Genomic DNA, 16,249 nt, shown 5'->3' with positions numbered 1-16,249 from the left:
TTTAATGTCTTTTCTTAAAGATTTTTTTTAAACAAACTATGTCCACATGAATATCGGCAAATTAACTTAGTGAATTAACTTTGTGTTTTATACAATAACGAAATACTTCAGAAGAGGGAGTTAAAAAGTGTTAATGCAAATTCAATGTGATAAAAAAAAAAAAAAGGTTTAATGTTTATCTAAACCATTATTTTAAGTTCAATGTCTATCTAAAACAAATGAGATATAGAAGTAACTTCTTCGAACCATCTTTGTAGCTAAAATGTTGTCATTTTTGTAACTATTCAAAACAAGAAATAGCCCCTAAAAGCATACGTCATCTTCGCCACCACCATCTTTAATAGTAGCTTACTTTAAGTTTACATCTAAAAATTCTCTTTAAAACAATAATAAAAAATTATCGCTTAAATTTTTTCTAAAATAAAAAAAGAAGCGGTATGTGATGTAAAATGCTTAGGTAAACAAAATAAGAATATTAGTTTTACTTTGCATTTTTAAAGTCTAAAATTTCATAAGGAATTGCAAAAGGGTTCGTTGAGTTTGAACAAACGTCTGGTTTTTCAACATGGCCAGCAACCATAATATTTCTAAGTTCTGAATATCTTTTATGCATAAAATCTCTTTGAATCAATGTTTCTGAACAGGATAAAGATCTAACAACATCTTCAAGAAGCTCTAAGATTACAGCGGCATCAATTGGCGAAACATCTGGGAGATTTGTGCCACGAGTGGCAGCAGCTAGATAGTTATATATATTTTGGTAATTTGGAGAACAATCAGTTGGAGAACTTGAACAACCAACTGGTTCAAATCCTGCCACAGTAAGAACTTGCGGAACACAAGCATCAGCAATGGAATCATCTAGAATTATAATGACTTTTTAGAATATATAACAGAATATAAAAACTAATCAAATTTGTTTTTCTGTTTTGTATCAAAATTGCAATTTGTATCAAATTGTATATTAACAAAAATAATAAGAAATAAATACTTAACACATGACAATATATATTTTAATTCAAAACGAAAGCAGTTTTAAACCTCATATACGTGTGCGTGTTTATATATATATATATATATATATATATATATATATATATATATATATATATATATATATATATATATATTAAGGTGGTTCTAAAAACAACTTTTTCTGAAAATGACTGCTGGCACCCCCTGAATATGTTGTATAATTAAAAAAATGCTAGATTTAAGAAATTTTTGAATAAAAAATATTTTAAGGGGTTGCTACCGACCCTCGAACATTATATAGGTCCCTAATATTATTAAAAAAAAAAGTTTTTCAAAATTATGTCATGTTGGGTCTCAAATGAAGGGAAATAATATAAAAATTTTAAAAATATTAATCATTTTATAATTAAATTTTTATTTTAGATTTTAGTAAACAAAAAATTACGTTTTTTAACTAAAAATGAAAAATAGGGAATTTAACAAGATTTTTTGATTATAATTTTTTTTATCTATGTTTTTTTATAAAATGATTAATATTTTTAAAATTTTTATATAATTTCCCTTCATTTGACATAATTTTGAAAAACTTTTTTTTTAATAATATTAGAGTCCTATATAATGTTCGAGGGTAGCAACCCCTTAAAATATTTTTTATTCAAAAATTTCTTAAATCTAGCATTTTTTTAATTATATACAACATATTCAGGGGGTGCCAGCAGTCATTTTCAGAAAAAGTTGTTTTTAGAACCACCCTAATATATATATATATATATATATATATATATATATATATATATATATATATATATATATATATATATATATATATATATATATATATATATGTATATATACAACCCTCGGAATTAGCGTCGGCATTCGGCAATGCCGACCTGAAAGTGTTTGAGGTCGGCAAAAAATTGCCGACCTCATTTCTATGTTTTATGGTCAGACCTTTGTATCAAATAATTTTTGCCGACCTCTATAAGATTGAGGTCGGCAAATTATTGCCGACCTCATTTTTCCTAATACCGAGGGTTGTATATATATATATATATATACACATACATACATATATATATATAAATATAAATATAAATATATATATATATATATATATATATATATATATATATATATATATATATATATATATATATATATATATATATATATATATATATATATCAACCCTCGGAACCTCATTTGATGCCAACCTCATAAATGAGGTCGGCATCAGTTCGGCAAAAAAAATTTAATACAAAGGGGTCACCATAAAACATAGAAACGAGTTCGGCGATCTTTTGCCGACCTCATACACTTTTAGGTCGGCATGCCGATTGCCGACCCTATTTTTGAGTGTTGATATATATATATATATATATATATATATATATATATATATATAAAATATATATATATATATTTATATATATATATATATAAAATATATATATATATATTTATATATATATATATATATATATATATATATATATATATATATATATATATATATATATATATATATATATATATATATATATATATACATATATATTAACGAAAAAAAAACAACTTTTTCTATGGTACTTTAAGTTTCATGCCTATACGGCAATCATCAGCCATTGAATACAAATTCAAAAACAAAAAAACCGCTAAAATTACAAAATACTGTGTAATGGGATCTTAACGTCGCTAAGACATAATACTTGATGGCAACGAAAAAACAAAATATTAGCTAATCACCGGTGTCAAAAAAAGATAAGAGGAATTTATTCTTGTGTCTGCATTTTGAAATCAACTCATTTCGTTTATTTTTTGTCTGTTTTAAATGTAAGATTTTTTTTTTCAAATTTAAAAAAAGTTTAAGGGTGGCACACAACCTTAAAGTACTTTTTTTTTTTAAAAAAAACAACCTTTTTTGACATTTTTGACCCATGACCGCCACTCTTTAACATTATTATATTAAATTATTTTTTCTATATTTATACTCACAATGACTGATATCAAAAAAATTGGACACTCTTATTATACATATCTTTTAAAATTTAAGAAAAAAAAGACATTAAAAAAGACTCAAGACTGATTTTTTTTTTTTAACTTAATGAAGTTTTTCATTAGGCAAAAATGGTTCTTGCATGATACTCAATGATGTTTGTTTCTAGAATTAAAAAATATGATAAATTAAATTTATGTTATCATAGTTGATTTAAATGAGATAAAAAGTAAAATATAAAGTTATGCCAAAAATTCTTGGTAAAATAAGAAATAGAGGCAAAGAAATATTCTTAGTTAAAAAAAACTAGGAAGAAACTAATTTCTATTCAGTTTTTATCTGTTGAAGAAAGTATTATCCAGCATTATCTTTACCTACAAGAGTCCAAACCATCCGTTTCTCTTAAAAACTTTGCTGTTCAAACAAAGGTTCTACATTTACACCAAATTGTCCGGAAGTGGAAGAGAACTGTTGCATTAAATCTAAGCTGAAAGCTCCCTGGGAACTTGGAGGACACATATTGAGTCAGGTGCTGTAGAAATGCAGGTCAAAGCAGTTTACAATCTAATAAAATTTTATGACCTCAGTTATCATATACAGTGTATGTTTTGATGCTACTGCTTCCAACACTGAAAAGCATGACGAAGTAATAACAAGAATGACACATAAGCTTGGGCAGCCACTACTTTTCTTTGCCTGTAGACTTGTTTTAGAATGACATATTACCCACTTTACCAAGATTTCTTCCGGTAGGAAAATGTCTGGTCCAGACAATCAGCTCAAACATCTAAACATCTAAAATCATTAAAAGCAGTTTCTCAAAAAGAGAGGTTCAAATTTCGTATTCCTGATCCGTTGCATCATTCAAGAATTATGGCAAAAGCATTGTATTACCTTAACTTATATCTACTGTTGGAAATTATTCCAAACTTATCAGAGAAAAATATAAAAGAGATATGGCTATGTTTGGAGGCATCTTTTACACTCAGTGGTTCCTTAGAGCAGTATCTGCAACTGCTGCTTCATATCAGGTTAAAAATAATTAGAAGAAATAAGAAAACAGATTAAAAAAGATTAGTTAATTGTTTGATTGATGAATCAATCTAGTTTTGTTAAAATATTTTGTTGGACATGAAAACACTGTGGCAGATGAAGAGGTTCATGTATATAAATTTTCATGGAGCAACTTCTGCAACAAAATCATTTGGCAGGCACAGCTGGTATCTTGATCCTGCCTTAGTTGTGCTTGCTTTAGCGGATAAACATTGCCCAAACAGAGAAGATATTGCCTAAGCATTGTACAGTACACTTCCCGCAAAACCTAAAATATATCCACTTGAACTAAGTTTGATATCGAAAATAATATAGCATATTTTATTAACTTATTTATAATTTGACTAATTAAAATGGATTTTATAATAAAAAGACCATAGAAATAGGGAAATATTTTTTTTGTCTACTTTATTACTTTTTCTATAACTTTTTCAGCGTTGAGAAAAAAAATATACAGAAAGAGTGCCTAATTTTTTTTTTAAATTAGTCATTGTGAGAATAAATATAATAAAATTAAATTATGTTGAAGGGTGGCACACATGGGTCAAAGATGTCAAAAAGGCTAGGAAAAAAAAAAAGTTCTTTGAGTTCGTGTTCCACCCTTAAATTATTTTTAAATTAAAAAAAAAAAAAAAAAACTTACATATAAAACAAGGGTCTGCGCACCTTATAAGCTTCTACTCTAGTTTGAAAATTTTTTGTACCTTTATTTGCACCACCCTAATATATATATGTATGTATATATATACATACATACATACATATATATATATACATACATACATGGCGACAAGGACTCCGGGACTCCAGGACTCTGGGCTTAAAAACAATAAGTTTCAAGTCATTAAATCTCATGAATTTTTTTATTATAGCAGATAGTCAGATAAGTCAACAAACATGTTTAGAGCTTCTGGACACTACAGACTTGGAAAAAGTAGAGATATAAAGCCGGAGTCCTTTTGGGACTCCGCATCCCTGATATATATATATTTTTTGTTTATACATTATATGTTTGTGAGAAAGTGAGAGCTAAAACTCAATAATAATACATGAATATTTTAGCATTATATATTTTGATTTAATGCTAATTGATATTATACTAAAATCACTACTTTATTATAAATTTTACATGATTATATATACCATATAATATTTCCCCAGAGAGATATTATAGGTATTTTTAAACTTATTTAATTTTATATTTACAAAACTGGTTAATTACCTCATTAGCATAGGTAATCTCTAGGTCAATATATGACGCTTAAAGACATTTATATTACTATTATCACTTACATTTAATTATTATTTACACTAACAGTCTTGTAAACATGCTCCTCTCTTTTGACCAAATGGTCAATATCTTTTGGTTCATTTGGCTAGAGAGGACATTATTAGTTATTGAACATTTTCAAAATAACCTTCCCAAATTGAACATTTGCCACACGTACTAACCCATTGTTTCCAGGAAAAACCTCTGTTACTCAACCAAGGGGTTAATCGCCTCTTAAATTTATAAATTTGGTCAGTAAAAAAAGCTTGGCAATGCTAATAAAACATCCTCTACAAAATAAGTCCTTTTAAAAGGTCTTGATATTTCATTTTGCCTGTTATGCAACATAAAAAAAAGGTTCCATTAAATGCAAACGCTGCTTTTAAGCAACAAAATTATTAAGTATGCAAAAGCAAGGAACAATGTTTGGATTGAAGCAGTACTTATCTAACTAAGAACATAAAAAAATAAAATAAGGAACAATATTTGAACTGAAGCAGTACAACTAAGAAAAAAGAAATAAGGAAAAATAGAGAGAGGAAAATAAGGAAAACAAGATGAAAATAAATTCTTCTTACAAAAAATATTTTTAAAACTAGAATATGAAGAAGTACTAAAAAAAAATGGCCTTAAGAACTTTACAGTACCTTAAGAAAAATTCAAAGAAAAAGAATGTGCCATAGAGTTTATCTTAAAGTTCTGTAAAGTTTTTAAGGCCTTTTTTTTAGTACTTCTTCATATTCTAGTTTCAAAAAAATTATTTTTTGTAAGAAGTATTTAATTTAATCTGTTATTAGTAGAATTGCAATAAGGAAAAATTTTTTAATCGAATTCAGCAAAAAAACTTGGATACAAAGGAAGTGGTTTATCATTTATGCACAGCTGACTTGAGGCTGAACAAACTAGGAAAAAGCAGTAGGTGATAATCACAAGAAATTTTAAAACTGGATTTCTCCTCAAAATGTGTAAATCAATGAACCTTTAGAAACTCTAGTGGAATGTCCTCTCTCCAGAGCAACATATTTTTATTGGAATTCTGTTTAACTAGTAATTAAATGATGGAAATTTTACATTTTAGTATGCCATCTTGTTCCTTTTCTTCAACAGTCAGTCAGGCTTGGTGTATATGTTGAGTATGTTAAAGAAAGCACAATTTACAACACAACCATTATGCAAAACAGCTGAAGAAAAGTGCAATGGATTTTGACATAATCAATTAAAAGCAAGCTTTTTTAATTTTTAAACATTTATTGTTATTACAGTTGACTCTTGATATCTCGAACTTTTGTGTATCTCAAACCTTATTTCCGGTCCCTTGCGCACTCATTTGAGCCAAAATCTATTCGATATCTCAAACTCTCGATTATTTGAACTTTTTTCCCGGTCCCCTGAAAGTTCAAGATACTGAGAGCCAACTGTATCATTAAATTTGAAGTCATCAAATAATTGCTGTTATTTTAAATGTATTATTACAAGCAACTTAACATATATAAAAATTTGAATCTTTAAAAAAAGTAGACATTTTAATCTTTAAATTAGGAGAAAATAGTTATATAATAGAAATTAGTTAAAAAATCAATTTAGATTTTAAAAATAATTTTAAAACACCTTGTTAAACCTAATAATAATGTTAAACAAAAAAAATTTAAAGAAAACTAAATTTCCAACAGCTGTCTTACAAAAAGTACAGTGGAGCAAAAACAAAATCGAGAAACATGAAAAAATGACTAATGGATTCAAGCAATGCATAGCTAATTATTTCAACCACTCTTTTGCAACATTGACAGTGTGGGAATAATCACAATTAAAAAAAAAGCAAGCTAGATTGTTTGGTAAAGTTCCTTAATTAAGGCTTCTATTAACAGCAGTCTTTGCTAACAGTCGTAGTATAGAGATTGCACCATATCAAAAATTTCCAACTATCTCCAATGTTGATATCAACTGGAGATCCACTGTGGTACTAAAACTGGCTTTTGTCATCAGCTGAAGAACCTTGCTAAACTGCTTAGTTATTACAATCCTCAAGCATGCATCTTCCAGAAAGGAATCTTTTCAATTAGCTATTAGATATTACTTCTCCCAATTGCAGTTCTTAATTCTTTCTATGAGTCTTGCATTTACTTAAAAATGCTGTGTCATCGCTCAGGCAAACACACTTATAGTTAAACTCTATGTGTTACTTTTGACCAGCTGCTTTGGTTAAAAGCATTTATTATTGCAAATACAAAAAAAAGTCACGATTGTCTCCAGACTTGGTAGCTTTAATACACAGAGTTTTCTTTGAAGGATTAGTATACTCATGAAACTCACTTTTATATAGATTTTTTTGAAAAAGTAAATGCAGAGAATTGTCTTTATAAAAAATTACAGATGTATGACACAGAAACAATTTATAAAATTAAACATATTTATTTATAAATACTGATAAGCACAAATGTAAAACAAGTAATTCAAAATCGAAATCAAACCAAAGCATATATAATAAATATAAATTGTAAAGTAAAAATAACTTTCAAAAGAACAACTCTCTTGAGAACACACAGCTATTTATTATTGCAAGAAATTGATGTAAAAAAGTGCTGTCTGATGTTAAGCTCCATTATTCTCAGTTCACTAAATCCAGTTCACTAAATCACTAAATCTCAGAAGTAAGGCTTTTAAAAATTTTGAAAAATCTTGAAGTCATTATCAAGGGTAGGTCTAACATTTCATCTCTCATTATTACTTCCCCCAAAAACGATAGAGCAGAACTATTCGCAAAGAAACTCAACTATTAAATCAACTCTTGAATCTTACGGTCATTCTCTTCCTTCCATTCCAAATAAACAGGTTAACTTATTGTTCGGTATTCAAATAACTCCAGCTTCCGTTTTTAAAGTCATATCTCAATTAAACTCTTCTATGACTTGTGGTTCAGACTAAAACTCATTCTCACTTGACTTGCCATTAAGAAGTCTCTCATCTTCATGTTTTCCTGACTCACACAACCTACAACTTACAAATTTTCAAGTCTTCTGTCAACTCTTTCCTTGCTCTATAACTAGATTCTTTTTTTCTTCTAGTAACTCTTAACTTAATAGTGGTTGCTTGCAGCCTTGTTAGGGGTGAATCAGAATATTAAAAAAAACTTAAGTAAATATAATTTGTGTGGTGGTAGATAATAAACCCCAGAATCACATCCATCATCTCCAACATTTTGAAGAGACTCAGCAACAATAACTAGTTTATCCTGTCAGATAAATATTGCTTTTTATCATAAGCATAAATGAACCTCAAATCATTTATCTAGACAAACTTTTGTAACTAGAATATGAAGAAGTACTAAAAAAATTGCCTTAAGAACTTCACAGAACTTTGAGAAAAACTCAAAGAAAAAGAATGTGACAGAGTTTATCCCAAAATTCTGCAAAGTTTATATATGTGGTAAGTTTATCTATGTTTCTCAAGGAAAAAAGAGCAAGCTATTTGAGATATAAGTTACAGTTTCACTGGTGCAGTTGAAGGGGGAGGCTGAAATTCTCTAACAAAAAAGAGGCTTCTTGAGGCTGGTATCACAAGCAAGTGAATGGTACTAAATATAACAACAGTTCACTCTAGAGCCTCCAAGCCTTGTTGCTTCATAGCAAAATCTAAAAACCAGTATATTTTTTTAACACTGTTATGTGCCTTGTATTTATTATCAAATGTCTTTATTTAATGTTACTGATAAACAACATTAAATCAGCAGTTCATCAAGATCAGCAGAGGTATAGCATTGAGCTACAATGTTATACCTCTGCCGATCTTGATGAACTAACTTCAACAGCTGAAATCTATTTTTAGTTTGTTCCTATCATTCCATTTTCAGAGTTTTTTTCTGGAAATTCTTCTGTTTTTTTCAATGATATATTATATAATATGTCTAACTTGCGGGATTTTATCGGAGGAAAAATAAAAAAATGGAACTTTTTTTGTTTATAATAAGTTTATTATAAGCATTTTTTTTTGTCTATAAATATAGTCTGCCATTTGTAAAAAAGGCAAAAGCTAAAGCTGATGTGTGGAATAAAAAAAGGTAAAAATCCAAGTCAAAAGTTCCCAATAAACTAAAGATAATTCAAAAACACATTTTGATAATTATAAAATACTTAGAAAAGTTTTTTTATGTTTATTAAAAAATATTATTTACAAAAATGCTTTAAAAGCATCTGACGTTTCACTTTTCTATTTAAAACCCCCTTTCTAATTGAAAATAAATTTAGGAATCATAAATTATTATTTTACAAGTATTCTTACTTCCTCTCAACACACACCCTGTCCAATTCACAATTAACATCATCTGAAAGAACCAAAAAAATACTTCCATGAAAGCATTATATAGACCTTATGAGTACATTTAGATGTGTTTTTAAAATTTTATAATTTTTTCCAAGCCAGATTTTTGCATTTTAACAGATGGATTTTTGATTTTTGATTTTCAAAATGATTGACTTTTTGATTTTCAAAATGAAACTTTTACATCTTTATTGTCATATCAAATGAGGAAGGATTTTTACAAAAAATTACGGCAACCAGAACTTTGGGGAAAAATTACCTCAAATTTTCCCTCATGTTCAATTTCTTCAAGGAAAATTTTATTTTTGTAAAAAAAAATACATTATATTATAGTAGACCTAAGCTCATTTATATATTTCAATTTTATCAACAAAAAACTTTGTATTTAGAAATGGTGACCACGCAAATTTTACAACCCGGTCAACTTGAGGGGGTTCAATTCATTACTTTATCGTGCTCGACACTTTCTTACTTCGGATTCTTTTCTTCATCTCTATAAACCTTTAATTTGTCCTTGTATGGAATATTGTTGCCATATCTGAGGCGGATCTTCTAATGATGGCCTTTCTCTTTAAGACAAGGTGCAAAAATGCATTGTAAACATAGTTGGACCTGCTCTTGTAGCCAAGCTCCAGTCATCATCACATTGTTGTAATGTTGCTTCTCTTACTCTTTTCTACAAATATTAAAATGGGCATTTTTCTAAAGAGCTAGCGTCTCCTGGGCCATCTACTAAAATTCATTCTCGTGTTACTCATAATTCAATTAAGTCTCATCCTTTTTCTGTGGCTGTTCCTAAGTGCTCCAAAAACTCTTATTTGTCTAGTTTTTTTCCTTAAACATCAGTTCTTTGGAATTCGCTTCCTTTATCTTGCTTTCCAGATTCATATAATTTGCAATCTTTAAAGTCATCTGTCAATCATTATCTTGGTCTACAGACTTCATCTTTTCTCTTACAGTAACTACCAACTCTATAAATGGTTGCTTTTTGAAAGTGAAAATGTTAATTAAAAAAAAAAGTTTGTGGGACTAAAAAAACATAATAAAGTCTTAAAAAAACTTTCAAATGATGTGTAATAAATTAAAAGTAATAATAAGTATAAATGTAAACAACTATTTTCACTGCTAAATATTGTTGAACTTTAAATATTTTAAATTATAAAAAATTTATAATTACCTGGTATTACTGGAAATAATATTCCTCTTTTTGATTGGCTAAGCAAGACTTTTTTTCTAGGAGGAAAATATACTGCTTTTATCACAGCAGATGCAATTTGATCTTCCTTGATCAAATCATACAAGTTTTGACACACTGTTATGATCGTGCTGGAATGATTGAAACCTCGAACTATAATTGACAAACAATGCAAACACCTTTTTTCTGTTGACAGAAAGGAAAGGTTTCAGGCTTGGAAGATGTGCTTTCTTTTTTTTAGGATTTATATCATGTGTTTTCGGTTCCAAAGGGATGCTTTTTATTAAGTTTAAATTTTCCATTTTGGCAAATAAGACAATCGCATGCATTAGAAGTTCGTGTCAAAGGCTTGATAACTATGTTAGAGAAATTTTAGAGGCGGCAATTAAAACGTAATATCATAATACAATGTGGTAGTGGTGTAGTGGTAGAGCGCTTGCTTCATAAGCGAGAGGTTCTCTTGCATAATAAACATATAACTTCTACAGTCACTTAGTGGCTTTTTGCTTTATTTGGCATTGTAATTGATTTCTTTAAATTGTTTTTTAATTTTTTTTTGAATGTTTTTGATTCACATTTAATATTAATCTAACTACCGCTAATACTGATTTTTTATTTCAAATTCATTTAAGGGTTGAATTAAAAAAAGATCAGGTTTTCCAAATTATTCTTTAATAACCACAATCTGTTGCCACTTGTTTACTTTTATTATTATGCTTGAGTTTAATTAAAAGTTTTTCATATGATAGGTTTTGAATTAACCTCAAACATAAAAATAAAAGCTCTACTGTGGTATCATATAAACAAAATTGGTTAATGGAATAAAGGAAAAAGTGATCAGATCTTTCAAATTTTTTTTCTCTCTAACCCCATCTAAAACAGTATTTAAGAAAAAGTTGCTATACTAAAGTAAATCAAAGTTATTTCAATTTTTTTCTTTGCATTTTGGAGTAACGACCATGTAATGAATTGAACCCCCTCAAATTGAGCAAGTTGTAAAATTTGCATGAAGAAATTGAACATGAGGGAAAATTTGAGGTAATTTTTCCACAAAGTTCTGGTTGCCATAATTTTTTGTAAACCATCCTCATTTGATATGACAATAAAGATGTAAAAGTTTTGAGTTTATTCCATGCTTGGAAGTCAATCAAAAAATCCAAAATCCATCTGTTAAAACGCAAAAATCTGGCTTGGAAAAAATTATAAGATTTTAAAAACACATCTAAATGTACTCATAAGGTCTATATAATGCTTCCATGGAAGGATATTTTTGATTCTTTCAGATGAGGTTAATTGTGAATTGGATAGGGTGTGAACACATAAATAGTATCACCAGCTTAATTGGCCACTTTTTGCACAATGGGAATCGGTATCGGCATCAGCCTTATTTTATTAATTTACCGATTTTCCAACCAATGGCATTTAAATTTTTTTATCCTGCGTTATAATAATAATTAAATAATAAAAAAACTAAACTTTATACATTACTTATAATTTTTTAGATTGGCTTTGTTTACTGGCAATATTGTTTATTATTAAGATAATGTTTATAAGCTTTTATTTAACAGCTGAATGTACTTTTACTTTTATTACCATAATGTTGTTTTTAAAATAATTTTATTTTGTGTTGTTCTATTGTTATATTTAAAAGTAACCTATTTAAGCATTGTTATCTATATGTGTTTAAGTATAGCTTTATACTATATTTTTATATTTTTATTTCAACTCGCCTCCCCAAGGCTACAAAGGCCACTGCAATCGAGGAGGCTACTTTAGTTATGGCTACAACCCTCACTCAACTTTATAACTTTGAAACACAAACCTTGACTAACAAGGCCGTTGCGCAGAGAAACAAGTTAAGCACAGTACTACCAGGAATGTGGTGGGGATCGAACATCGAAAAATAAAATTATTCTAAAAACAATTTAATTATCTAAAAATAACTTAGATATCTAAGCAACATATGATTGTTGTTTAGTTATCTAAATTACTAATAAATTAATAAAGAATTCTAAGTAAACTGCTTATGATAGTACCATTCTCTTTTTAAAATTGAAATAAATAGCATTCCTCTAAAATTGAATTTAATTTTCTGAAAGTTTACTTTTCATAGTTAAAAAAACTAAAAAATGTATATTTTTTCAACTGAGTTTTTCTAATATCTTTTAAAATAATGGTTTGGCTCTGATTTGAGTCCAAGTATTTGTTTACCAGTATTGATTTCATGAAAAAGATTACACGATTTAAAGTTGTATGGCTTTATATTTTCAAAACTTTAATAATTAGTTAATTCATCAGCATTTGTATCGGCCTTTTCCCATCCATTGGCATCAGTATCGCATCAGCCAAAAAAGTACTATCCGTACATCACTAATTAATATTTCAAATATATTCACTTCATTTAAGAACAGAAAAGTTAAATATTTGTTTACCAATTTAATCCGCCATTTGTGAAAAAGGCTAGAGTGGTTTCACTTTTCAGATTGAAGTTAGGCATCTAGTTAATATAATATATCATTGTTTTTTTTAGCCCCAATAGTTATGGTAATGAAAGTTTGACCTTCCTCCATATTTTTATTATCTCCACATCTTCAATTGTTATTCTTTTTTCTGCTGGCACCTGTAATTTCTTGTTTTTTAAACTGCTGTTGTATTTAAAATCATATTTAAAAGAAAAATAGAAAATCAATAATTAGTTTATTGAGAAAAAATTCAAAACATTTTTTTTTTAATTTTATTAAGCCATTTCAAGTAACCCTGATTTATGAAATCTGCAAATTATTTACATTATTATGTTACATCTTTTACTATTCTGCCTAACAATATTATTCTGATGATAAATATTGAATAACAAACCCTTAGAAAGACATGTTGCAAGATACCTCCAGACATCAACAGCTGCTTTTGTTTGAAATTCAGGATAAAAAAATCCTTGTTCAATTGAATTAAAATAATTTGCAAAATCTTTTACTTCTTTTAAAGTTTTAGTTCCCACAATTTTTTTTAATCGAACCCAATCAACATTTCCGTCTGGTTTGCGAATAGGTGGTCCCATACTCAATCCTATAAATAAAACAACTTATACATAACTTTGCTAAAGCACACACCAATATAACTTCGCTTATGTTTGCAAAGATGTATAAAAAAAACAACAATCCTCCTAGTCTTTTCTTAACAATTTTATAAGTGTAATTAAGGAAGAGCTGAAGAAATGTTTTACAATGAAATGCCTATATTGACATTAAACTATTTTGCAGTTCAGAGTATTTTATTATACAACCACTAGAAAAACTACTTGACTACTTTAAACAATCATTCTACTAGTTCATTTTTTTAAATACTGTTAATTTAGAATCAAGGTAGCATGGGCTAGGGACAAATAAAACTATCAATGAAAATGCAAAAAGTTCAACCTGTTTATATATACTAACTTCATTTTTATAGAAAATATCATTACTTAAAATTCGTATCTTTTTTACAGCATCGTCATTCATTTCATACAACAATTTCAGAAATTAAATAATTGTCAACAATTTCAGAAATTAAATAATTGTCAACATTTTCATAAATTAAATAATTGATATATTTTATTAGTATAAAAACATACCATTGACAAACCTTTGTTTTTCTTCAAAAGTCCAAAGAGTAGCTTCGTGCGAACTTTCGCTATGTGACATTCTCAGAAAAAATTTTGTAGTTGTTGTAAATATTTTTTTACATTTAGTTGTTATCAATACAGAAATTGTTGTAAACTAGTCTTGCTATATCAAGATATATGTCATATATGACATATAAGATATATGTCATATATGACATATATGTCATATATGTCAAGCGCTAGTCAATCGCTAGTCAAGCGCTATCCCTAAAGTCGCGCGTAACGGAATTAATTTTAAGTGCCTCTTGACCGGTTTTGACTTGTGTCAAAATGTTATTTTACTCCGTTAAAATTTTACTGCGCAATAAAATTTTAACGTTAAAAATATACTGCGCTGTAAAATTACAACGTTAAAAATTTACTGCGCTTGTTATTTTTTACTGTCATCAAGTAAAGAAGAAATGTTAAAGTTTGTGGGAGGGGCGGGTTAAAATATACATGTTTTGTATAATTAAGGGTATTTCAATTTATCTTCCTATGAAACTTTTATTATTTAATGCATACATTAAATGATAGTTTACTTTCCAAGCTAGATTTGAATTCACTTTTTTTATTTAAAGTTATACATTTTCCCTTATTATTATCATTATTATTATTGTTATTATTGTTATTGTTATTATTGTTATTATTATTATTATTATTATTATTATTATTATTATTATTATTATTATTATTGTTATTGTTAAAAGATTTTACATTTAGGAACATATATCGAATAAGTTTACCAATAACTGAAGGCCATAAATTATTGACAAATATATCTGACGTATGGGTTCAGCTATACTTCCAATAGGGCTGTAAATACTTCTAAAATAAAATGAAAAACAAGTGGAAGCAACAATATTTTATTTCAGTACAAATTTTTCTCACTTTAAAGTTTTTAGTGATAAAACAACATTAAAATGATTATTGTTTTTATTTTCTAAAATAATAGTATGAGATGTTAGTTAGTCAAGGTTAGTTGAAGCTGGATATTTTAGCCATGTTAGTTTTTGTTCTGTGAATGACCACACCGCTATATCAATTCCAATAAGATTTGCAGTACCAAGAATCTCTACATCGTAGCCATATACCATCTGCGGCCATACCACTTTTGGTGAGATAACTTTCCACGACACCACCAAGTATCTTGATAGGAGGCTGGAGCAAGGTTCTTTTGTCATGTGTTTCACAACCAGATCGCAAACACATACATGTTGAAATTCAGAATCTGACAGTAAAAACAAAATTGCTCGAAAATTTTTCATCAGCTTTGCATGCATGCTTTTTTTAAGATACATCATTTTCTTTTCCATCAATAAGATCTCGCATAACAAGTATTTTATGAGCAAGTTTTTCAGCAATTTTCAGCGCAATGTATTATTGCGCTGTTTTTTAAAGAACAATGAGCACACTATTTTGTGTATATATATACATACATATATATATATATATATATATATATATATATATATATATATATATATATATATATATATATATATATATATATATATATATATATATATATATATATATATATATATATATATATATATATATATATATATATATATAAAGCTTTTGTAAAAAAATTGAAGTGATACTTATTAAAATAAGAATTTAAAGTTTAATAGTAATGTAGTGGAAAAGCACCCGCTTTATACTCGAGAAGTTCCGAGTTTAATCCCCACCACGTCCTTGTTAGTATTGCGCCCAACTTGTTATTTGCTTGTTGGGCTGCTTAATAATGGTTTTGGACTGCCTAATAGTGGTTACAATTTTTTTCTGTTATTTCTTGATGAG

At 27.8% G+C, this 16,249-nt stretch overlaps 1 protein-coding gene across 2 annotated transcripts; it reads right to left on the bottom strand.

Annotated features, from left to right (window-relative positions):
• Positions 1–440: 440 nt before the first annotated feature.
• Positions 441–14,731, bottom strand: LOC100199488 (uncharacterized). Of its 2 annotated transcripts, none has more exons than XM_065800481.1 (3): positions 14,425–14,731; positions 13,663–13,869; positions 441–861 (listed from the first exon to the last, which is right to left on the bottom strand). In XM_065800481.1, the coding sequence occupies exons 2-3, from the start codon at positions 13,859–13,861 to the stop codon at positions 482–484; spliced, it is 579 nt and encodes a 192-aa protein (XP_065656553.1). In that variant the 5' UTR covers positions 13,862–13,869; positions 14,425–14,731; the 3' UTR covers positions 441–481. The 2 variants fall into 2 exon arrangements, with proteins under 2 accessions (XP_065656553.1, XP_065656552.1); XM_065800480.1 differs by having other exon boundaries at positions 14,414–14,685.
• Positions 14,732–16,249: the final 1,518 nt, after the last annotated feature.

Source organism: Hydra vulgaris, chromosome 06 (genome assembly GCF_038396675.1).
Source record: "Hydra vulgaris chromosome 06, alternate assembly HydraT2T_AEP".
Lineage (NCBI taxonomy): Eukaryota > Metazoa > Cnidaria > Hydrozoa > Anthoathecata > Hydridae > Hydra > Hydra vulgaris.
Note: the sequence above shows the minus strand (reverse complement) of the source record. Positions and strands in the feature narration are given on the sequence as shown.